Here is a 27,182-nt window from a genome sequence, read left to right on the forward strand (position 1 = left end):
AGAGGGCATAAATTCAAATTGAGGAAAGACAGATGTAGGATAGACGTGCGGAAATTTGCCTTTAGCCAGCGGGTGGTTGGTTGGTGGAACAGACTTCCATCCCTTCTCATGGAGGTTGATAGCCTAAATAAGTTTAAGGCTCAGCTGGACAGGTATTTTGAACGAACAGAAGGGTGAAGTGGAAGTGGGTTTTTTTTTTTTTTTTTTGGCTGATGCTGCATAAGCTTGCTTTCTTGCATCAAATGCCTCTACTAATGCTAATGCTAACTTCCTGCAATCCAGTCTAAACTTCTCCCCCCCCCCGTAACTTTAATGTATGGTTCCTAGTTCTAGAATCATTTATAACTGTGAAAATTTCATGCTCATACACTTTACTTTTTCCGGTCAGAGACTTAATACCTCAATCAAGTATCCTCTAAGATGCCTAGTTTCCAAGCTGTGAAACCCACATATTCGAAGTCTTTCCTCACACGTTTGCACTTTTTCCGATCTCATCAGGCGAGTTACCAGCCTTTGGACCCTTTCAAGAAGCTTGATGTCTTTTTTTAGGTTATTTGTTTTTTTAGGAGCATTAACAACTAAGGCCATATTGCTACGGATATGTCCCTGACCTTTCCGCATCCTCGGTATTTGGTGGTGATGGGCTTGAACCCCCTTCTAATCGAGAAGCGTGTGCTACGCACTGCTGCACCTGACTACGAAGGCGCCCTTTTTTTTTTTTTTTTATGTGCGGTCTCTATACTTGAACACAGTATTCTAAGTGTGGTGTGGTGTAACAATAGCCTTATATAATGGGATTATGACATCTTTATCTCTACTAGCAAATGTTCGATAAATCATCGATATGACACCATGGACCTTCCTTGCAACCCACAATGCTCAGAGAACTGTGTCTGATCTTATTGTAACTCCCACGTCTCTTTCTTCCACTACTCACTTTAGTTCGACTCCACAAATGTAAAAGTTATTTTGGGGTTGCTCTTCCCCAGGTGTAAGACCTTGCATTTTGCTGAATTAAATCATAGCTGCCACTTTTATGACCATTCCTGAAGTCTATCTAGGTCACTGAAGAAGCTCTGGTGGTCATTAACTACCCTACCGATCTTTACATCATCTGCATATTTAGCATCATGCCCTCTATCCCTTCATCGATGTCATTTGAGTAAATCTAAAACAACACTGGTCCCAATACTGAGGGGACCATATTCCTCAGATTGATTTAATGTAAGAAGTGAGGTTCCTTGGAGAACCCAACATTAATGGGGGAAACCCACATTAACCCCACTTCTTACATGGGGAACCTCACTTCTTACATTAACCCAATCTGAGAAATAACCATTTATCTCAACCCTCTGCCTGATGCCATCCTGCTATCCATCTAAGGATTTTCCCTGTGATTCCAACCTGTTCCAGCTTATAAATTAACCGCTCGTGTGGGTCTGAGTCAAATGCTTTGCTGAAATCTAAATATGCAATATCGAAATTATTCCCTAACTCCAGCTCACAAGTGAGCCTGTAAAAATAGCTAACCAGATTTGTTAAACATGTTTAATTTCTTGCATCATATGCCTCTACTAATGCTAATGATTTTCCCCTTACAAAACCATGCTGTGTGTCCTTCAGAATTCTATTTCTGTCTAAATGATCCTGAATTCCACCCTTGATCATTGCCTCCACGATTTTCCCCTACTACTGAAGTTAGACTGGCTGGTCAGTAATTTCTCACTTCACTCTTAGAACTGCCTTTAATTGATTTAGATTCAAGCATTTATTTTTGTGAAGGTGAATTTAATTTATTATCTGCGGCTCTATCTACATTAATTCCTATAAAGTTAGCAGTAGATGTGCTATGCTGCAAAGAAGCAAATCTTTTAACTGCAGATGCTAACATAAAAGGCACCACACTCTGTGCATGCTGTTTAACAGTGTTACATGAGCGGTTTAATAATCACTTCTGTGCAGGTATAAAATTTTCTGTTTATACTCCAGCACAACAACCAAGTCAGTAGAGTTTACAATAAATCGTGCCTTTATGTATTGGCGATACATGGCAGTTTTCCAATCCAATGGAATCTCTCCGAGCCTAGTGATGCTCTCATTATTAGCCTTAATGGTTCAATACCCACTTGCCGCTCCCTTAAGATTATAGGGTATATGCCATCAACCCCAGAAGCCTTACTCGCCTGTAGGCAAGAAAGTTTTTTCATTAAATAATCATAGAAAATTTCAATTTAATATCATTAATTACATATTTTTTCACTTTATTCCCATATTTGATCATTGACATAAAGGGTTTTTCTTCTGTAATATTGATGCAAAGTAACTGTTGAGTTCATCTGTAACATAAGTTGTGGTAATACTATCCTATGATATGGGGCCGATCTGATTTGTCCTCTTCTTTACATTTATATATGTGAAGAATTCCTTATCTGCACTCTTTGCTCTCTTCTTTATTTCTTATCCCCATTCTTTGCTTTCTTCTTTATTCCTTACCCCTACTCTTTGCTCTCTCCCAGACTCAGTAAAGATACTATAGTGAAAATTATACTTTGCTTAATAAAATGTATTTCTCCTTCAGAAAATGACAAACAGAAGTTCCATGTTCAACTTCAGCCTTGGAAGTTGAACATGGAACAGAATATCAGCATTCCGCAAATTCTGTCCAATATAAAGAAATTTCTTGACTCTAATGAGATTTTAAAAGATAAAACTTGCAATTAGCAAAAATACTTTTAATTATTCCTGCTAAAAAAAAGTTCAAAGCCTAGAAAATATGAACTGAGATCATCTACAACTATCTCAATACATCATCCAGCATAGAACCTGAAAGGGCATTTTCTGCCACTAATCAAATATGTACCAAAATTAGATCCAGTTTAAATGATAACTCTATTGATTGCTTATGTTTCTTAAGAGCTCACTTTATTCGGACTGATATATGAATGCTTAAACATTACTAAACTTTGTAGTATCAAAATGTATTTTTGATGTGTAAACATATTTGGTGGCATCTACTAAATTTCGGACAGTAGTAAAATCAATTTGTCACGATTTTGCAATGCGGAAATGATAACATTTGACGTCATTCTCGTTTCAAGACAAAGAAAAACAGAATCAGGAGAAGCAATTGTGCAAAGGATCGTGGATCATTTGCGTGATGGATGTGCTCAGAGCTGGCATAAACCAGTGGGTGACAGAAAACATTTATGATTCAGGGCATACCACTTAGGTGGCTTTGGGCTAACCATTGCTACCCATAGCAGAAACCTTTTGGTAACCAGAAAAATGGATATCTTGAGGGCAGTGATCTTGGATGTGCTCAGAGCTAGTTTATGCCAGCTCTGAGCATGTCCAAGATCATTACATTACATGCGCTTCACCCTTACCAGTTGAAGTTCATGTAATGTGTAGGTGTTGCAGTACCTGTCTGTATTCCCTCAAGAGGCGAATCATGAACGTTTTTCTGCAACCAACTGGGCGGTCAAGAATATTTGAATTGGTTCTCATTGGGAGATAAGAGACTCCCAATTACATGTATGAGTAGAATCTTTTGTTCATCATTGACTATTCTCCTTAAGTTGCAGAAGTCCTCTTTGGTCATCAAGTTTCGCCTTTCTTTGCAATTGATGATTTGAGTCGGTTGAGCATGGCGAGCTTTAGATCCTCATTCATCTCACTGTTTGGGTGATTGTACAAGTTTTGAAAGGGTTTTTCTTCTCCCAGTCACTTTACAAGGTTATGCAGGTCATTACTACATGCTCCGTCAGGGTCACCATCGTCGTTGCCTTAACACATCATCTTACATATTTCAATTGTTTTGCAAATGTCCAAGTCTGATTCATACAATTTACCATCTAGTATGAGCTCTTCATTGTCGTCATAGATCTTGACATATTTCATGTCTGACAGTACCTCTGTTTCCTCATTACAAAATGGAATGTGCGGCGTTACCATATCGTGCTTGTACTCGTTGAGATCCTGAGACAAGTCATAGTTTCGATAGCGTATTATGCGTGGATACTATCATTTCTTGCACATCTCATAGCCCTGCATGTGTAATTTCAACAAAGCCTGACAGAATAACATGATAGTATGAGTAACAATACAAATACTTGTATTGTTGCAATCATACTATTCAACAAATGGCTACAATCAAATGGGTAATTAGGCTATTGGGCTAACCTCTTCCAAACGTTGAATCGGTAGAATAAGCAGTAGGCACGTGTTTATGATTTTGGTTCTAGCTGTTCGAAATGTAGAGGTGTCACCAAAGATGTTTTACAAATAAAACACCTTTTGTGCATACAGGGTACATGCGATTTTTTTTTGTTTTTAGATTAACTGTGTTTTTAATAATTTTTTTCAGAATTATTGTAATAAAAGTTTTAAATAAACATGAATTCAAGTAATTACAATACTTGTTTTTTTCATACTTTTTTGCACCTAATTGTCATCGAAATTTATGGAGAAAAATGTTTGTCTTTGGAATACTGGTATTAATACCAGTATCCTGGTTTCATAAATTAAAAATACGAAAATACCGGTATTAAGATTTTTACCTCAGTGTTTTCAATTGAAAACTGGTTGTTTTACTGTTGCATTCTTTCGGTTAGCATTAGTACTAGCTATATAGTGCTAGGAAGCCACAGGTTTTTGCTGCACTAGCCAAACTGCACTATTTTTTGCTGCACTATTCATTATAAAAAAATGAATAATAAAAATAAATAACAAAAAAAAATTTTTAAATAAAAAAGAAAATAAATGGCATGCGAGTTTCCCTTCTCATATACATAACTACAAGGAGCTGTAAAAAGTAATACCTCCTATTATTTCTCAGAAAATTTGATTCCTACATCTCTGCCTTTTACATCAATTAAGCCTTAATCATTAATAAACACTTATTTTTCCACAAAGTCACCATTATTTTCTATGCACTTCTACCATCTCTGAGTCAGATGCTGTATTCCAATCCTGTAAATGTCCTTACTCTTGCTCTAGAGGGCTTTGCAAACACTGTGCTTGAAGTGGTCATCATCCGCAAAATGGGTTCCACGGAGTGCATTCTACAGTGGGCCAAAGAGGTGATAGTTGGAAGGTGCAAGATCTAAGCTATAAGAGGGGTGAGGAAGACAATGCACCCTAGTTTTGCAATGGCCTCCATCATGCATGGACTGGTGTGTTGTCATGGAGAAGAACCTCATTAAAGTTTTTTTGAACTCTACAGTTGTGGGCTGTCAACATTTTTAACATTTTCACATACCAATCTCAGTTGGTTGTGGTGCCATGCTCCAAGAAGTCCACAAGCAAGAGATGGGATTAAATTTGTATGGAACTTTGAACAGACATGATAGGAGGGAGTACATGATGAGAGTCTTGTCTACCAGTTTGACCTTGGAGGAATTGTGCAAGGCCCATGGTGTAGAATTTTTCCTTAGCACGGTTTGTGCTTGTTAACAGAAGAGACTGTTTTTGCAGGAATGGGATATATTTAAATAGACAGGTGCAGGATTATTTGCTAATGCTATCAAAGCAGCATTAGGTGAGTCAGAAAATTTTTGGAGGATATACAGAATGATAGTTTAATGGTAGCCTAAAGAAGAACTGACCTATGCTGCTTCTATTGGGACATGCAGCAGCCTGAAAACCAAGGTTTTCTAGGGGTCCTCATGAAAGAAGCACTTATATGGGCTGTGTAATGTTTCTAAGAGAAAAAACAGGTACACGTATACTTGTTTGTACACTGATGCTAGGAGCATAGTAAATAAATTTGAAGTACATGAATTTAGTTGAATCATCAAATGTACACATTATGGAGTATCAGAAACATGGTTCCACTCAAACAAGAGATGCAGAAATTTAATATTATTAGTACAATATGTATAAAAAGGATGTGTATTTGTAGCTTTGTTAATGCAGTTCCAAAGGTTTGCCTCAAACTCACCTCATGCCCTTGTGTTAAGAATTTCTGCAAAGTCAGTCATGTATGTTGTGTTGCTTTGTGTGCTTAGTGGTGTGTTTTGCTGGCTAGCTCCTGGCCTTATCATGAGAAGACAAACAGTCTTCTGCACATTAAATCATAGTATTTGAGCCTATTGCCCCAACCCCAAGGTTGCATTGAGAGGGTCCAGTGAAGGAAAAGGCCCCGGGTGCCAAGCGATAGTGTCCAAGCGATTTTCCTAAGTGATATATAGTGCTCTTTCTAAGTGATTTCGTTATATTTTCTTTCCAGTGCTTTTCTCATCCTTATTTCTTTATAAGTGGTTCTGTACTTAACAGGTTCTAAGTAAGAACCCAGAAAGGAAAATTACCTTTCTTTTCCTAGTATATTTATTAATTTTCGCACTAACAAACTAACCTCTCCAACCGCTTGGCCACTAAGTGGCACTGCTCCTGCCTCCACGTGGCAGGGCTGGAAGTCTGGGAGAAGAAATCCACTCTCCCAGGACTAAAAGGAGCAACGATGGACAAAAATAAACAGTCCTCGTGTGGATCTTATGATTCAGAACTAGACAAACATAATCCAGATCATGACGACACAAATGTATCCCATGCCAAGAGACAAAAAAAAGAAGGAATGGATAAGATCACACCACTCTTTCTAATACTACACTCCTCCACAGACCAACCACTGAGTAAGCTGTCCCCATTTTTGATACAGAAATGTCTCGAAAATGTGGCTGGCCCTCCAAAAATGGTTCGGCGATTAAGATCCGGAGATTTATTGATTGAAATGACCGAACATCGACATGCTGAGAGGCTATTGAAAATTTCTACTTTCGGTGGAATTCCCACGAAGGTTACCCCACATGCCACCTTAAACTCCTCTAAAGGGGTAATATCAGAGTGGGATTTATTAAACGTATCAGAGGATGAACTTGTGCATGAACTAAGAGATCAAAACGTAGTACAAGCCAAAAGAATTGTGATTAAAAGAGATGGAGAACCTACTCCCACACGCACAGTGATCCTAACATTCAAAACACCAAATCTGCCTACTTCTATTAAAGCTGGTTATCTTAGATGCCAAGTAAGACCATACATCCCAAATCCAGTCCGGTGCTTTAAGTGCCAAAAATTTGGTCATTCCCAAGCTGTCTGCAGAAGTGTAGCCACTTGTGCTAACTGCGGATCAAAAGAGCATACACACACAAACTGTAACACTGAAGTGCAAATTTGTCCTAACTGCCATGGTAACCACTCTGCCTTCTCTAAGGAATGCCCTCAATGGAAAAGAGAAAAGATTATTCAAAAATATAAGATAGAGCAGAAAGTATCCTATCAAGAAGCTAAAAAACATTTCGCAGCACCTGCTAAGTCACCTACATATGCTTCAGTTACCCAACGGCTACGCTCAGTAGAAACTCAGACAGACTGCTCAGTCCCTCCAAATATCTCAATATCTGGTTGGGCTAAATCGCTCCTCTCCTCATCAAAGGAAAAACCTACTCCTAAATATGCTACTCGAGAAGCAAATACTCCTGTAACAATACCTCCAGATAAGAAGCCTAATGAGCAACCAAATGAACGAGCCAAGACTCCTGAAAGAAGCAACACTACTAAATTTATACCCGATACCATGGATATTGATGAAAAGATAGATGAAGATGATTCAATTCTTGAGATTCATCCAGAGGATGACATTGACACGGGTAGGCCAGTCTTCCCAAAAAAAGAAAAAGCAAAAGTAGACAAGCGCAAACAAAAAAATCCGCCCTAAGAAACCAAACCCTCCTTTTAAAACCAAACAATGCACACAGTAATTCAATGGAATTGTCGCGGATTTCGTGCTAATATCGATGACCTCTACGATCTCCTAAGTGAATATAAGCCCGTCGCAGCATGCATACAAGAAACAAACCTGACGAATGCAGTATCTATAACAGTTAAACACTTCACCATGTACAGAAAAGATAGAAACTGCTCTAATACAGCACACGGAGGAGTGGCGCTGTTAGTAAACTCTTCAATTCCCTCCAGACCTGTTCCCTTGCAAACACCGTTGGAGGCAATTGCAGCCCGTATCACAATAGGCATAACAATAACCTTAGTCTCATTGTATCTGTCACCAAACCACGCTTACACCCTTGCTGATTTAGATGACCTAGTAGGACAAATACCCGCTCCTTTCTGTATTCTGGGTGACTGGAATGGCCATAACCCTCTATGGGGTTCTCAACAACTTGACTGCAGAGGGAAAATAATTGAGAAATTCCTGGATAAACACAATCTAACTATTTTAAACACAGGTGATCACACATATATTCATGTACCATCTGGCTCAAGCTCTGCCATTGACCTAACAGTATGTTCTCCAACAATATTTCCTCTCATTGACTGGACAGTTACTGACAATCCTCTTGGTAGTGATCACTTTCCAATCATCTGTAATTTCTGTACAAGTTCTCCTCCGATCAACAGAATTAGAACAATTTGGAAATTTGACAAGGCCAACTGGGCTAAATATCAAGAAATAGCTCATTTAGATTCCACTATCATTGCTACTGACAAGATAGATTCTGCAGTAAGCTATATCACAGAACGAATAATGACAGCCGCTGAATCCGCTATCCCAAAATCATCATTTAAAATCCTACTCCATCCAAAAATGTGGTGGAACGAAGCATGTAGCATTGCTAAAAGAGAAAGAAATAAGTCCTGGAATCAGTTTAGAAAACATCCAACCACAGCTAACCTCCTACAGTTTAAAAGAGCAAGGGCTAAGGCTCGTTATATAAGACGAACGAGTAAAAAAGAAGCATGGTCACGCTATGCTGCCACAATAAACAGATTCACAGATACTGCTACAGTCTGGAAAAAAATCAAACGTATCAATGGCAAATACCCACTTGTTACTTCCCCAATTCTATTTCTGAGAGGAAACGAAATTTCTGAACCCGAAGAACTTGCTAATGCATTTGGCTCGTCTTTTGAATCACTCTCAGCTGTCTCCGCCTATGAACCAGCCTTTCAGATGCTAAAACGCAATACAGAAAAGTATAAACTGAATTTTAATTCCGCTCTCCAACATTCATACAATCTGCCGTTGACCATGACTGAATTGCTTAATGCGCTCACAAAAGTGAAACACAGTGCTCCAGGTCCTGATGGAATTTATTACTCAATGATTTCCCATTTAAGTGAAAGATCATTAAGTGCTCTCTTACTACTCTATAATAGAATTTTCTTAGAGGAATATTACCCCACCAGCTGGTGCCATTCTTATGTGCTAGCCTTCCCGAAACCAGGAAAAGACCACACAGACCCAGCAAACTATCGACCTATCTCCTTAACAAGTAGCTTGGGAAAAACAATGGAAAAAATGCTTAACACCCGACTAACGGGGTATTTGGAGACTCAAAACATTCTGAGTCCAAGCCAATATGGTTTTCGGAGAAGTAGATCGACGCTCGATCTCATTATCAAAGCAGAAGCAAATATTCGGAACGCCTTTCTAAGAAATGAGCACTTTGTTATGATATGCATTGACATCGAGAAAGCATTTGATACAACTTGGCGTTATGGGATTCTTCGGGACTTACATAAATCTGGTCTTCGGGGTCATCTCCCGAAATTCATTCAGAACTTCCTATCTAACAGATCCTTCCAAGTCCTCTACCACTCGTCACTTTCTGGCACATATGTTCAAGAAGAGGGAATTCCCCAGGGCTCAGTGCTGAGTGCAACACTTTTTGCCATCAGGATCGATTCTATAACTAATAGTATACCTAACACAGTTGATGCATACCTGTATGCTGATGACCTTGCCATCTCATGTCATTCTCAAAATATGCGACTTATTGAGAGACAACTACAAGTCACCATTAATAGAATAGTCTCTTGGGCCAAAAACAATGGCTACAGAATTTCTAAACCGAAAACAACTGCAGTACACTTCTGTCGTAAACGTACATTACATCCTGATCCAAACCTCCAGTTAGACTCCCATTGTATTACATTTCAACCAAGCACTCGTTTTCTTGGTATAATACTTGATAAAAAATTAAACTTCCTTGAACATATAAAATATATTCGTACCAGCTGTCTTAAGAAACTAAATATTCTCAGAGTAATCTCCTCTATGTCATGGGGTGCAGATCGGTACATGTTGCTACATTTATACCGCTCATTAATTAGATCCCGCTTAGACTATGCATCTCCTGCATACGCCTCAGCCAGGCCAAGTGTACTGAAATGGCTTGATCCCATTCATCATAGCGCACTTCGAATAGCACTGGGTGCCTTTCGTACATCTCCCATTTTAAGTCTATATACGGAAGCCAATGAACCGCCGCTAGACCTTCGGCGACAAATTCTTCTCCTAAACTATGCCGCAAAAATCAGCAGCCTTCCACATCACCCTATATGGCAATATCTCTTCAGACCAAAATGGGAAAACCTCTATCGTACTAAATCACGTCTCAACAAACCATCTGGCATTAGGCTTCAAGTTCTAAACACTAGCTGGGGAATCAGCATGAATAACATAATGCAGGATACTAGCATGCAAATCCAGCCATGGCAAATACCCACAATATACGTTGACAGATATTTCCAGAAATGGGGGAAGAATAATCTTCCAGATATTAACATCAGATAATTACATCTGGCACACTCAATTCAGTTTAGGAGTTATATGCAGATATATACAGATGGATCCAAGACTGCCAGTAAGGTTGGTACAGCTGTAGTCCTGCCGGATGCTATCATTGCTGAACAGCTTCCCTCAGAATGTAGTAATTATACTGCTGAGTTGTATGGTATTTTACTAGCCCTGGAGAAAATAAAAGAAGCCTCATATACTCAATCCATAATATATACCGATTCATTAAGTGCCGTCAATTGTATGCAAAGTAAACGCCCCAACAGTCATCCTCTGGTACAACAAATCTGGACTCAGTTAATGGCAATTCATGCACGTGGTCACCGCATTATTTTTTGTTGGATTCCTGGTCACTCTGGAATCCCAGGAAATGAACAGGCAGATTTAGCTGCCAAAAATGCTTCAAACCCTATTTCTTACAATTTCAAGACACCTTATGTTGACTATAAATCCATTATACAGCAGACCTCTAAAGAACAGTGGAAACATATATGGGAAAAAGAATTACATAACAAACTTTTTGAAATAAAGAAAGAACCCAAACAGTGGCGCTCCAGTCTGAGAGGAAATAGAAAAGAAGAAACTGTACTAGCACGACTGCGCATAGGTCACACATACCTCACTCACAGTTATCTATTAAGAAAGGAAGATGCCCCACAATGCAGTAACTGTTCATGTCCACTCACTGTAAAGCATATCGTTATCGAATGCCCGCTATATCTAAGAGAACGAAAAACTGCTTTCTCCTTACTTTCCAAAAATTGCAATCAATTAACACTACGTAATATTCTGGAAGATCGTCAAGATATGGATGACGTTTTTGTTTTCCTAAAATCAATTGATAAATATCACCTTGTTTAAATTTTTATCAGAATCAGCATCAACAGCAAAGATATACTAGTCAGAAATCAGTGCATTATAGCCACAGTTGCTGATGCACCAACAAACCTAACAACAACAACAACAGTGAAGGAAAAGAGAAGAGGTAGTAGGAGCTTAGGGTAGTTGGAAACACACTAAAAAAAGAAAAATAATAATAATGAAATGAAATAAATAAAATAAAAATTGATTTATAAATATAATAAATATAAAACACAAAAATTGCATAATATGCAATATGAAAGGAAGCACTTGGACAGGAAAGGTATCTTTGCATTTAATATTATTGGGAGAGTACAGTATTAGGGGATGATAGAAGAGGCATTTCTTATGCATTTCTTATTGGAGAAGATTTGCAAGGTAAGTGTTAGAGCATGGTACCACACTCTGTGCATACTGTTTAACAGTGTTACACGAGCGATTTAATAATCACTGCTGTGCAGGTATAAAATTTTCTGTTTATACTCCAGCACAACAACCAAGTCAGTAGAGTTTACATAAATTTGCCTTTACAAATATTTATCATATTTAGTGGTCACGGGCTTGAACCCTGGTCCACTCAAGGAACACATGCCAATCACTCTCGCTCCTGACCACTCGGCTACATCAGGCCTAAAGCAGTGTAATGCAGTGCTGCTTGCTGTATGCTGTATTCAAGTGTATACAGAGAAGAAGACGTGACAGGATTGGGGCACAGAGCAGTTATGCTTTTTGTTAAGAAGCATATAGAATCAAAGACTGTATACTTGGTTGACATGAATGGTCAGCACAATATTGAATCAGTTTGGCATCACATAAATTCTTGGAAAACCAAAATGAGAGTGGTATTATGTCATAGGCCAAGTGACTGTGACTTTTCAACTTTTCAGATATTGATGGGAACTTGTGTTTGTTCACTTGAACAGTAGCAGCAGAATTTTTCTGAATTTATTGGGTGACTGCTTTCTACACCAGCATGTGAGCAAGGCAGCAAGAGAAAGTAATACTCTTAGTCTTATTATCAGCAGTGACTCTTCATGCATTAACCAGTAACTGGTTGCACCAATGTATTTTTGTTCTTCGCTTGTCCACTGAGTTAAATGTGCTAGAATGTAATCCCATTTATAACCTTAAAGACTGGTATGAATATGTAGGTTAGTGCAAATGCATCATTTTAACATAGCTACCAAATTAGTTAACATTATCAACATTATCTACCAAAGTAGTTAAATTAATTAATTAAATTGGCATCGTTTTGGTTATATCTCATATTGTGACTGCCTTCACAACGAGTTGCCATGGTATTGTACTACCTCAAATAAATAACCACCAGTGGAGAAGACTATTGTTATTTATTCTCAGTGGATACTACCACCCAGATGGCACTGTTTCAAAGCTTGTTAGCTTCTCTTTGGTGGGTGGGCAGGTACCCTGGTGTTGCAATAGCGACAACCCAGTTATGAAGTATAACTTCACAATATGAGAGATGCCTGATGGTGCGTAGTGATATAGGCAGGTACCCTGGTGTTGCAATAGCGACAACCCAGTTATGAAGTATAACTTCACAATATGAGATATGCCTGATGGTGCGTAGTGATATAGGCAGGTACCCTGGTGTTGCAATAGCGACAACCCAGTTATGAAGTATAACTTCACAATATGAGAGATGCCTGATGGTGCGTAGTGATATAGACTATAAAGTATTTAAGGGCAAAGGCTTCAATTAATTAATTTAACTACTTTGGTAGATAGCTATGTTAAAATGATGCACTTGCACTAACCTACATATTAGTCATTCTACCTTGTAGCATGAGGCCTTTCCTCTTAAAATACTTTATAGACTGGTAAGAAATAATTCAAAATTGTTTACTTTTTGATGCCACCTTTTTTCAATCTGTTATGAACAGAACTATGAACAAGTTAGTTAATGTATGCAGTTCATTACATTTCAAATGCATTAGCAAATAGTAATAATTCGTGATTTATAAAAAAAAAATAGCAAAAAGCAGCACCTTTTTTTTTTTTTTGTGAAACTGAGAATATTTCATTCTGTGCATATGCTATATTGTCCATTCATTCCTCCAATCAGCACATAGCAACAAACATAATAACTAGTTCAGCAACAGTATATGGTAAATGAATAGTTTATGTGATGTGTATGAAAAAAAAATTATATTTTCCAGATTTCTATTGGTTCAATTTTTGGGAAAGCTCAACAAATTATTCTAAAAGAGCTAAATATGAAAATCTTTTCAACAGGTGTTGAGTTATTACATCTGGGAAGATGGACAAAAAAAATTGCTGGATTTCTATTGATCTGATTTTAATGAAATTTGGGATGACTCAAGAAATCTTGCTAAAAAAGCCAAATATAAATTAAAGTTTATTATTATTTTATTACTAGAAGTTGAGTTTTTACATGCTGACAGGCAGACAGATGGGTGGATGTGATGACAATATTAGGCTCTTTAACCATCTTGCCTAAAAATTCATTTTTTATATTAAAAACACAATTATTTTTTGAAAATCAAATATACCCTCCTTCAGGCATGAGCTTTAGACACTTTTTACCTTATCCAAATAACTTTGAATATTATCTCATCTTATTATCTTGGCTGACAATGAGTAAAATGCCAGTTGAAAAACTTGTGCACTTCAACAATTGTGTGCCAACCAGCTTCTTCCAAGATCTGAAGACAGAGAGCGTAATTACTGGATGTCCTTCTATAAAGTGTGAAGAGCAAATGCTTCAATAATTGGATTTGAGAGATGCCTCAGTTTAAATTCATGTTTTTCAGCACATGCATATAATTCTCAAGAATAGTTGTAACTTTATCCTTAATTTTTCCTGTTTACATGATAATTAACAGAGATTTCTGGAATTTTTAGTGGAAAAAATCAAAGAAGACATTTGCTAAAAAGTATTTGGAGGTTCAGCTATGTGGGCCGAGTAGATGAAGAGCACTAAATTGCTGAAATCATGCAGGCTTATAAAGATCCTGCATGTTTGGCTCCAGGTTAAGGATCTCCAAATAAAGGAACCACTTGGTTGTAGTCATTATTGTGTATTAATGTGGGATTTACTTAAAAGTATAACTACCATCAGGAGTACGTGAAAGGGATTTTTTTTTTCCATACATGTGACTACAGGTGACTCAGTGGGAACACTTGCTGATGTTGCCTGGCGCCTCCGTAGCCAGATGGGCAGGAGCAGCAGTGCATAGCACACGCTTCTTGATTAGACCGGGGTTCGAGCCCGTGACCACCAAATACGGAGGATGTGGGAAAGGTCAGGGAATGACCGCCGCATATCCCCGGAGCAATATGGCCTTAGTTGCCAATGCTCCTAATAACAAACAAACAAGCTGATGTTGCCAACTGCAAATTCTAAGTGGGAAGCATTCAGAGAATTAATTGTAGAAGTTACTTAGGCTTTTTTTTACTGTTTTTTCTTTTTTGTTCTTTTAAAAATGCATGTGATTGATTATAAATTAACAGGGGACAGAAATTTTTCATTAAGCACACACTGTTTGGCAATCAATTTGTGAATATCTTAAGCAAGCTGAGGCTGATTATGAGAAATCTTTTACTAAGAATCAAAAAAAATTAGCAAAGAATTCTTTGCTTATGTTAATACTAGAAGGAAAGGGATGAACTACATTGGTTCACTAGATATGAATGGCATAATTATTGATGATTCTCCTCAGGTAGCTGAAAAACCAAATAACATATATAAATGCAAACTGAATAATCATATTTGTATATAAAAAAGCTATTAGGTATTCCAGAAAAGTTTTAACTGGGAGTTAAATGATTTTGTGATAACAGAGAGAGAAAATAGAAGAGAAATTGTTGAAGCCAAAAGTGATTAAGGCACCTAAGACTACAGAATCAATACAGTTTATTAAATGAAGCTGAAAAAGAGTTAAAAAGACCATTAGCCATCATTACGAGAGTACATTTGGATTTAGGGGAGGGGGGGGGGGATTCCTTAAAGATTGGAGATGTGCTAATGTCTCCTCTATTTACAAAAGGGAAGCAAAGTGAGTTATTATTGGCTTAAGCTTAACTTCTGTTCCAAGAAAAAATAATGGAAAAAATAATTGTTAAACAAGTAATTTCAGGATCATCTTGACAGGAATACAGTTATACAGCAATCACAATGTGGATTTGTTAAGGGAAGATTATCAAAGGAACTAGATCAAAAAATAATTTCAATTTCATACACTTAGATTTCAGCAAAGCTTTTGATACTTCCACATGAAGGACTGCTATACAAATTGGAGCACTGTGGCATTAGAGGCAAGTTACTGTTGTGGATAAAGATAAAGGTTAATGGTCACGACTCTTCACAAACTTTTGTTATGAGTGGAGCTCCACAGGTTCGGTGTTTGGCCTCTTCCTGTCTTTAATATTTATTAAGAGTATTCATGCATGTATTCAAAGTTTATTGATGATACACAAAGCATGGATAGGTTGATTAATGACAGTATTCAGAGTATGCTGTTTCAAAAAGATTTGGATGAATAGGTAGTATGGGCTGAGAAGTGGTAGTTGTTAGGTTTAATATTCATAAATGCAAGGTACTGCATTTTGGTAGCATTTGTTCCAGAATAAAATAAAAATTTACTCATACTACACGTATGGTAGTGAAGAACAAAAGAGGCCTAGGATTAATTATACAGTCTCACATGGATGTTTCTGAGCAGTGCAGACAGACTGCTAGGACAGCTCATAGGGTTTTGTTAGTTATATATAGGAATTTTTCTAGTGCAGACAAGGAGATGATCTAATTGTTGCATGAGGCAATGGTTAGACTGCACCTTGAGTACTGCATACAGGTCTGGAGCCCTGCTGCTGCTGCTGGTCTCATGGAATAACTAAATACACAGGATGTGTTAGTATTAGCATTAGGAAAATGATGCAAGAAAGCAAGCTAATACGATATCATTCAAAAAAAAAAATTTCACCTATCCATCCCCTCCTGTAGTTGGTCTAGTTCTTCCTTGAATTTATTCAACCTATCAACTTCCACAACAATGGATAGGTTGTTCCAACAATCAACCACCCAATGGCTGAAGGCAAATTTCTGCACGTCTCTTCTGCAACCACCCTTTCTCAATTTAAATTTATATCTCATCATGAATAGGCTGAGCAAGAAGAAGAATCCCATCAAAATTGAGCTTACTCAACCATTCAAAGCCTTAAACACCTCAATCGGATCACCTTACAGGTGCCTAGTTTCAGATGCTGTAATTTGCAGAACTGAAGCCTTTCTTGTTAAGAGCATCCCTTTGTTCCCCTCACCAGTCTCATTGCCATTCTCTCTGTCCATTACAGCAGCTCTACAGCCTTCCTAAAGTGAGGCTTCCATACCTGTATTCAGTATTCAACGTATGGCCTGACCATTTTCTTATACAATGAGATAATCACCTCCTTATCCCTGCTAGCAAAATTCCTGTATATGATTGACAAAAACCAATGTGCTGTCCTGGCAGCTAGTCTGCACTATCCAGAGAATTTCATATCTGACTGCACAATTATCTCCAAGTCTTTTTTATTTTCCATTACCCTGAGTGTAAGTAACACCACATGCCTTTCAGATTGCTGCTACCCATATGCAGTACCTTGCATTTGCCAATGTTAAACTTCAGCTGCCATTTCTCAGTCGATCTGCCTAATTTTTCTAGATTTTGTCGTAGCGGCAACATACCTTCATTACTGTCATTAACCACTCTGCCAATCTTTGTATCATCTGCAAAGACATTAAACATGATATACCTTCACCAATGCAGCATAAACCATAGGCTTCCTTGAACCATGTGGCCATTACTAATACTAATGCCATTAATTAATTCAGAAAACAATAATTGGCCGAGCACCAGACTTTGTGGAACTCCACTAATAACATTAGTCTATAAAGAGCAGTGCCACTGGTAACCACCACTCTCTGTCTTCTCCCACCAAACCATTCCTTTATCCATAGCAGTAATTTCCCTTAATGCCACACTGCTCCAATTTATGTAGCAGTCTTTTTTGATCCTGAAAGGTAAGCACAGGTGTGTATATATATATATATATATATATATATATATATATATATATATATACACACCTAATGATGGGGTCATAGTAAATAAATTCAAATTCTAACAAGAAGCTTAAAGGTATGTAAACTTTATTTCTTTAAGTCTTGCTGATCTACAGTAGAATTTATTGAAAAGCAAGTAGGTGTCTCCGATGATGTTTCACATTTAAAAAAAAAAAAAAGTCTGTCTGATAGTTGTTCATATTTAGGTGCGTCTATGTCCTGTCTGTGTGAATGACAATGAATGCAGGAAAAATGAATGTGTGGCAAATATGTGTGAGAATGCAGTCCCATGTGTATGTGCTGATAATAATCTGTGCCTAGATATGTCTGAAAAAAAAAACTTATACTTGTGTGTGTAGTATATCAGGTGCGTAAATAGACCAAGTACATGTAAAGTGAGTGTTGTTCTGATTAGACTGCAATGGGAAACCTATTAGGAAATCTCCCCTCCCCACCTTGCTGTTGTCATGCTTCCTAGTTCATGGGCATCGCTTGAGATCTGTTGACAATGGCTTCAGCTGACACCTGGTCAGTGTGGGATTTGTAACAGAGAAATACTCTGTGCCCGCAGTGTGAACTTGTTTCACATAGGGAATTCTGACCTTATGACTGATGGATTGGATACAGATTTTCATTTATCTATCCGTTCAGCTAATGATAACGACTTCACCAATGAAAACTCAGAGCTATTCAGTATTGATGAGATCAACTCATTATTTAAAAAAATAAAATTTTCTAAATGTCCTGGTTTGGATCTTTAAGAAAATATCTTTATATTAAGATTTTACAAAGAAGAGACCAAGGATTTTGCTTGTACTATACAATAATTGTTTGTGTGAGGATTTATTTCCTACTAGTTGGAAAACAGCATTATTAAAACTTATTCCTAAGCCTGGAAAACCAAGAAATGATGCTAATCCTTATAGGCCAATTGCTCTCTGTTGGCTAATATGGGGAATATTCTTGAACACCTTATGACTTCCAGAATAACTTTCCTCCTTCATGAGGCTAATTTAATTTCCCCTCAGCAATATGGATTTTGTCCTGGAAGATCTAGTGAGGAAGCGCTAGTGGACTATTAGTCACAGAAAAAATTCTTCTTATAAATATGTACTTGCTATTTTTGTGGATTTTGAGGGGGCTTTTGACTCCCTTTGGTTGGAGAGCTCCCTCGCAAGGCTACGTCAAGCTGATTGCCCTCAGCAGTTATATAATTTAGTATGAAGTTATTTTTCAATGGTTATTATCTTAATTACTAATCTTAATAACTAAAGATTAGTTATTTATCTTTTGTTCTATACAAAAAATTTTTGTGTGTAGAGCAAAAGGTTACTCGAGGGTGTCTTCAAGGCTCAATTTGGGACCGTTAATGTGGAATATGGTATTACAGTTTAGCACGAACTTTTGACAGGACTAGACTTATTGCATATGCCAATGATTTAACTATTTTAAATGAAGGTAATTCCCAAAGGGCTTTAGAGTCTTCTGCCAACCATGTATTAAAGGATCTATATACATGGACACTCCAGAACAAGCTTATCATTAGTTCTTCTAAAACTAAGATGATTAGATCTAAACAGACCTCCCCAAATTAAAATTAATGAGACTCAACTTCCTCTTGTAACTGAAGTGAAATTTTTAGGAGTGACAATTGATTCCAAGCTAAATTTTTCTGCACATCTTTCTTATTTATTTGGTAAAGTTAAGAAGTTCACTGCAGCTATTTTTTAGGACATCGAGAACAGAGTGGGGATTGTCGAGGAAAACTTTGAAGTTGTACTTTTCTGCAGTCTTCCTCCCTATGGTGCTGGTGCATGGTACCATAGGGCAGTATTGTTCGATTTTGACTAAAACTCATGTTATTGCAAAGGATAATGCTGTTAGCCATTCTACATGTTTGTTTAATAGTATCGACGGCTGCTTTGCAAGTATTAGCTGCGGTGTTACCATTGCACTTTTACTTAGTATTTCGAGGGCTATACTTTCATATCCGTAAACAGATTCCAACTGCATTTATGGGGATTGAGATTGACACACAACAAGATGCTAAGAGAGCGAAACAAAGATGTTGAAATGAGTTAGTGAACAAATGGCAGGACAGATGGGATACTTCTGAAGCTGGATTAGTGACTTAGAAATTTATTCCTTGGGTTTCTTATTTAATGGAAAAATAAGTGGTTCTCTATGAGCATGTTCAACTCTTATATTCTTACAGAACATTGTTCGTTAAATGATAAACTGTCTAAATTCGGCTTGAGCAATACACCTGTTTCTGTGGAGAGGCCGAGAATTGGAGCCATGTTTTTTTATGACTGTCCACAATATTTGGACATCAGGACAGAATTTTAAGCTACTGTGGGAACAATTTCTCCTGGTCAAGAGACTAAACTTATTGAAAGTCCCTTTAATCTGAATGGGCTTCGTATGTTTGCCAATCAGGTGTTTAAAAGGCGAAAGTTTCTGCTGATTCGAATGGCTTTGGACAGGTCTAGAGTTTATGAAGACAGTGTATAAGAGTTCAGTGAAGGAAAGTGACAATTTCTCCTCTTTTTTATATTTTATTTTATTATTATTATTTTTTTAACTCCTGTTTTTTCTTTTTTTTTTTTTTTTTCTTTCCTTTTCTTGATTTCTCTTTATTCTTTTTCTTTCACCTCTGGAGTGGGCTCCCAGATGTGTATTTTTTTTTTTTTTTTTTTTTTTTTGTTGTCTCATAAACTGAAACCCTAAGTGTCCTATCTATTGGAACTGGTCCACCTTCCCATGGTGTGGACATGTACTCAGAAGCACCTTTCCAGGTGATTGCTGCTTCTGGGTAGCCAAGTGGCCAGCACAAGCAACACAACATGCACTAACTACACAAACTTTACACTACAATTGTCTGGCCTAATTTTGCAGAGTCTGTAAAATTACAGTGATACTAGATGGATTTGAACTAACGTGCTAGAAGCCGCCCTTAACAATAACACATGTCCATGTGACCCTATGACTTTACTACCCCCTTATGTGTATGGGCTGAAAATTTATCTGTGCCTAGATATGTGTCTAGGAAAAAAAACTTATACTTGTGTATGTGTAGAATGTCAGGTGCGTAAGTAGACCGAGTACATGTAGTGTGTGTGTGTTGTTCTGACAGGCTCCCACCCCCAATTAGACTGCAATGGGAAAACTTATCAGGAAATGCCCCCCCAACCTTGCTGTTAGGGGAGCATTTCCTGATAGGTTTCTCAAGCCATGCCTATGAACTAGGCATGGCTTGAGATCTGCTGACACTGGCTTCAGCTGACACCTGGTCAGTGTAGGATTTGTAACAGAGAAATACTCTGTGCCCACAGTGTGATCTTGTTCCGCATAGGGCATTCTGACCTTATGACTTTACTCCCCGCTTAATACCAGTATTCTTTCCTCACCTCCCACCCAAATTTTTCCCTTGGTGAGCTCTACCACTCCAAACCCTTTTTTCTGCTCTTAACAGTTTCCCCCTCTCTGCGGAGGATGGTCTCCCTCCCACAGGTGTCCCATCTATCCTTTTAACTTCCAATTTTCAGATGGAAAGTCTTCCTGTCATACCCCTTTTTCCCAAAACTCAACTATCATTCCTATGCCCCTTTCCAATAAAAACATGCAGTTCCCCCTCCCCCTTTAGGACCCTCCCTGGCAAGCTCAGGCAACGTCCAAGGTTTGCCCCTGACAGAGTGTTTACCTATACCCTACATCAGGCATACCCTACATCATAGTGGAGGATGGGCAACAGGGGTCTCACTAGGAGCCCCACTGCTGAACAGCCAGAGGAACAACATACAACCCAACACTCATGCTATCTCTTGCCTTTACAGAGTTTTTATTGCAACACAGAGTATACTACATGGAGTTGGAGGGGGGGGGGGTGCATGCTGCTTGATGAAACACTATACACTGCACTACACTGTCCTTTCTGCATCCCTTATATCTGAGTGACACCATGTCTCTGATATCCTCACAATATCTGCATTTGATGGCTTGACTGGCACTTCAAATTCATCAAATTTATATACTATGCTCCTAGTATTGGGCTATATGTAAGTATACATGAAATGCAGCCCTAATGCAGCCCATGTATTTCCTTGATACATGATAACCTGTAGCAGTCCTTGAAATCCCCATTACCTTACTTTCTACGCTGCTCCATGCTCCAATAGAAGCTGTGCAACAATCACTTTCACTTCTGCCTGTGGCTATTGTTAATCTATTAGATCTATTAGTCTGTATATCTGCCCAAGTTAACAGTTTTCCGACCCCCATAACACTGCCTCATTAGTATCAGCAAATATTCTTGTACACTTTCTATTTTAGCATATCCCATCCCTGTAGAAGCAGTCTCTCCTGTTAAGAAGCACACACGATGCTAAGAAAAATTCTGCTAATATTCTGAAATAAATTGCACAATCTCTCCTGGCTGAATTGATTGACAAGGCTCTCATCATATACTTCCTCGTTAAATTGCTTACGATCAAACCACTCCATAACTGAACTTAGCCAACATGCACAATCTTTCAGTCACACGCCATTAATAGATTTGGCAATAACCCCTAATCAGATTAAATTCTAATTACAAATTTCTTCAATATGAAGCTTTAGCCATAGAATAGTTTTGACAGAATACATCATATAAAATTTTAAATGCTAAACTACCAGAAAACCTCTCGCCAATATAGTGCTTAACATGGGTTAAGTTTCCCACATGTGATACAGTAGTGCATCCTGGGAGATTCAAAAAAATCACTATAAAGTCAACTACATTCTTCTATAACCATGATAACCAACTGGTGATGATAATTTTGAAAGTCTTATGTCAGGACACTTGGTTTTTAATTTGGTTTTAAATACACAATTCCAAATTCTCCTTTTACAGACAACTTGGGAAAAAGTAATGCACTTCTTTCTCCTTAGGACATGTTTTTAAATAGTTTAATCTTAATTCATTTTACTTTTCACCTTCTATGAATTCAAATTTTTAATTATGGATTTTGAGGTGAATACTACAACAATAAGCCAATGCTAAGCAATTTAATGAGAAATTAACTGTACTTTAAGCCCTGGTTAATTAACGCAATTGTCATATACTCACTCCTATTGTGTCTGGGTACTTTCAAAATTAACCCTAACTCACAAGTTTTTCTCAACATTGTTCTGCACTTGTTAAGTAAGTCCTCAGACCTCTTACTCTTAATGTCATTAGTGCCAACATGTACAACAATATCATCCTTTGTGCCCTTAAAGGATGATATCCGCTGTACAATATCATCAACTTTTGACCCCTGGTAGACATACTCTGGTCCTATTCTACCTATCCTGTTTTGCACGATTTATTTCCAGTTTCCCTGACAGTCACCGACAATTGCTAACACTTGTGAGACTAGCACATTCTGCCTTGGGGTTGCCCCTGTGTTGGTTGATGTGGAAGCTCTGGTATTGAGGTGAGCACTAATATCCTCACACTCTCTACATTGAACACACCCAAAGTGTCCTGTTCCTGATCGATCCACAAATCAAATAAACAGTACTTTTGTGAGGCCATGATTCAGAGAACAACTGCTCCCCTCCCTCAGTTCTCTCCTGAGCCACAGCACTCCTACTGCTTTGAGCCCTTTGCTTTGCTGCTCTTGTCTGAGGCACGATTTCCATTCAAATACAGTTTAATTGAGAATACTACATTAAATTAATATATTTAAATGCAGTAATAACACTATGCACTGGTTATGCAGCAGGAGTTATGAGCGGGAGTGCAGTAGCACACACTCTTTGAGAAGACTGGGATTCAAGCCCCTGACTGCTGAATACGGCAATCTGCCATCCCGCACTGGACCAACGTGGCAAATTATGGTCCATTTCCCTCAGCATGAATTGTTGAGGAGGCTTCCATCCTGCAGTGGGTTGATAATGGCTGCACTTTACCTTTTTTTAATACATATTATGCTAACAAGTTTACGGCCGACCGGGCTAGCCGGGTGGGTAAAGTGCCTGCCTGGCAACCCAAAGGTCGCGGGTTCGAATCCCACCTCGGGCTTGGATCAGAGTAGAAAATGCAAAAAAAACCCTTGGGAGGTGCAATATAGCCACAGAAGTCGATGCGCCAACACCTAACAAAAAAAAAAAAAAAAAAAAAACAAGTTTATGTTATTAAATTTTTATTATGATATTGAGTTTACTTTATATGTATTACTTTATCGAGTTTATGTTATACATATTACATTATCGAATTTACACTATACTTTTACATTTGTGAAGTTATAAGTTAATTATAATAGTTAATAAAATTATCTATTAATCTATGTGATTTGAACTTTAGAGATACCTGTGTACAAGAATTCAGACACTATAATTCTCCTATCACACACTGCAGCACAAAGTTATGAGATACAATATTCGTGCCAAATTACTGATACAAAGATTCTACATATACTAATTAGTAACTTACAGATCTCTAGCTAAATGTGACTTGGAATATAAAGCTATTTATAGAATATGATTTAATATGCTAAGTAGGTCAATAAAATGGCAAAATTTTTCAAAAACTTATCTGTTCCCAGCAACTCAAAATTCTCCAACTAGTACTGACAAGTGTAGAGAAAACTTGAAATATAATAAATTATCCCAAGTCACACTTGGCATTTTAACAATTTCTCATAGCAGTGCCAAATTGGAATGGTCATTCAGCCAGGTGAAAATAACAAGAATTCAGATCAGATCTTCTCATTTTGTTGAAACTTTGGAAATTCTCTTGGTAGGCAATTCTAAATAGTAGGCCATTGTTATAAACAAATCTTTAAGTTAACATTTCTGAAGAGGCCAAAGTGTGCAACAATATTTTCCCTGAAGCAATCATGATCAGGTGGTAGTGTTTAAGAGCCAACCTAAACAGAAATCCACAGATTGAAAAATCCCAGGTGTGTTAATATTTGAAAACATGCTGTGTAGTGGTGAACAATTGTAGGACTGTGTATTAATATAAACTATGTATGTTGTGAGTTAAATTTAATTTCAAGTTCAAAGTCTGAATTTAAAAAAAAAAAAAAAAAAAAATTTGCTTTCCTCCTGCCTTTTCCAATAATCTTGTGCTTTCCTTCTGTTTTCTTCTGATAAAAATTATCTCCTATTCAAAAGTTGAAGGTTGGCAGCTATGGAGACGGCTGTAAATTGGAAATAATTGTTAGTGGAAAGGGTTTAAAAAGAAATTATTTTTCCTCCACCCTTAAAAATATAAACTATGTTAACAATAAAGAAAGTGGGGCAAGCAGTTGTCCCTGAAGTTTTCCCGAAGTCTTCTTACACTTTTAATAAGGTTTATGCTTAAGATTTTGTAGCAGTAAAAAAAATTTGAAGTAATTGTAATTGCTAAATTTATAATGCAAAAATTAAGATTTTTGAACTAAATTTTCAAAGTGTAGAAAAGAAAAGTAAAATAACTGAACCAAAGGAAGGGATTATGTCAGAAAAAAGTGGAGAATTATTGAAAGAAAATTTCAAGTCCTAGATTTGAAGCACATTTAGAAAGTATAATTTACAATGAATTTATCAATGGTATTAATTAATTCATTTAAAAATTTCACTTATGTTTTGTGTAAATGGTCATTTAAAATATTAATTAATTCTCTTCAGTACAAATGAAGAGAGTTTTCAAATGTTTTTAACGGCTTTCAAGAGTTTTTTAAAAAAGATGGTGAATATAATCACATTTTACAAGGTGGAACCCAGTCTCATTAGGTGCCTAAAACTGTTATATCTACTACTGCTGGACAGAGTAATTTCCAACTGCTCAATTTGAAATCTTATGAAATACAAAGATATTAAATAAAGGAATGAGATTATATTTCAATGCAAGTGTTGAAGTAAGATTATAATTAAAGCCTTTCTGCATTTTATTTTCTGTCTTATTGTCTTAAGGCCACTTTTGTCCAACCTCTAGTGACGTCAATATGCTTATACTGACTTTAGAAATGACATCATTATCCACAAGTCAGCCTAAAGTTACAAATATCTTTTTTTTTTTCTTGAAATTTTGAATAACAGCAAAGAATAATGAATTCAGTATTTGTTAATGAATTCATTAATGATTAAAGAATCGGTTATTCATTTTATCATTAATGAATTCATTATCTGTTAAAATTTTAGTTTGAGCCTATTGGTTACTCATCAGACAGCAGTTAGCCTCAAGTAGCAACTTTGTGTTGTTATTTTTATTATTATTTTATGACTACTTTTATTAAAATCCAAAATTATAATTTTCATTCATTAATTTATTTGATTTATGGCATATTTTTAACATATAATGTATAGTTTTTTTGGTTTCTTGATTTAGGATCAAATTTAGGCAATGAATTTCAGCCATGTCCAACAAGTTATGATTATGATGGTCCTTTAACTGAAGCAGGAGATCCTACCCCAAAGTATTTTGCAATTCGTGATGTTATTAGCAAGGTGAGGTAGTTTTGCTCTCTCTTTTTACTGCCCTCCCTCTCTTATTTGTTCATAAGAGAAGGAAGTATACTGACCTGCTCTAAATATTAATATATAATTATTTATTAATTTTTAGAGCAGAAAGCTCTAGGTAACCTAGCTATGATCATCAGTCACAAACAAGATACAAACTACTTTATACATTACTTTGTATTAGAAGGAATCCTTTCATCTAATGGTATATCTTTCTATTCCCCCCCCCATTTCCTTCTCATGGACTCGCTATGGTAATATGTCTGTGTATCCTTCATTTAAGAAAGATAAAAAAGAGGTCAAGAAAAAATTATGACATTAACAATTAAATAAAGAAAAGTCAATGAATTCTGAATAATAAAGAAGAAATATTATATAATTAAAACATTTTTTTTTTTTTTATGAAAACCCCAAGCACAAAAGATATCAAAACCTATAGTACTTAGTACTGTGCATGGGTTGAAGGAGAAGTATTGTGTGTGTGTGGGGGGGGGATGCCGGAAACTTTGCTCTAGAGACTAAACATGGGTTTCACCACTTCAAGCCTCCAATAAGCAAAGTGGTGGTATTGTACCAGTTGATGAGAGTCATCTACCACCTATAAATATGACGTATCTTAATGACTATCAAAAAGCTTATTGAATTTTCCTATCTGATGACTCAATTGCTCAATAATTAACCTTTTCACAAGGGAGTTTCTGGATAGTATTAGGCCAGATAGAGGAGTGAGTTTTTTTGAGAAATTTGGAAATTTTCTAAAATTTAAAGAACTACATGCATAAATACTTTTAAATATTAATTATTTCCTATTTTGGCTTGAGAGCTGAACATTACCCATAATCTCATTCTAGGTAACCTAGGTTACCTAGAATGAGATTATTGTCAAAATTAGACTTATTGTCAGCATTAGAGTAAAACTAAGTACAGTACATGAACTTTAACTTGGATATTCCAGAAGATCTGCTGCTGTGTATTCGTGATAAAGACTTCTTAGTTATGCTTCTTTGAAATTTCTCAGAATTTTTCTAGATCCAAAGCTTGCCTTTATGAGTCATTTTAATGCCATGAGAATAAAGATTTTCAAAGTCTTCCATAATTTTAAGCTTTACATGGCCAAAGTTATAGAACAGCTTTCATCTTTTAAGGTGATATTGTACACATTTG

The 27,182-nt window shown here is 37.0% G+C and overlaps 1 protein-coding gene across 1 annotated transcript in view; it reads left to right on the top strand.

Annotated features, from left to right (window-relative positions):
• The window catches only part of LOC150080774 (beta-galactosidase-like), a 389,882-nt gene that overhangs the window by 234,878 nt on the left and 127,822 nt on the right, over nt 1-27,182 (top strand). The window contains exon 10 of the mRNA XM_090380816.1: nt 25,888-26,006. Within this exon, the coding sequence (XP_090236942.1) occupies nt 25,888-26,006 (119 nt within the window). The remainder of the gene's footprint in view (nt 1-25,887; nt 26,007-27,182) is intronic.

The sequence above is a fragment of the Mastigoproctus giganteus genome, chromosome 9 (assembly GCF_048544385.1).
Source record: "Mastigoproctus giganteus isolate SK-2022 chromosome 9, ASM4854438v1, whole genome shotgun sequence".
Taxonomy (NCBI): domain Eukaryota; kingdom Metazoa; phylum Arthropoda; class Arachnida; order Uropygi; family Thelyphonidae; genus Mastigoproctus; species Mastigoproctus giganteus.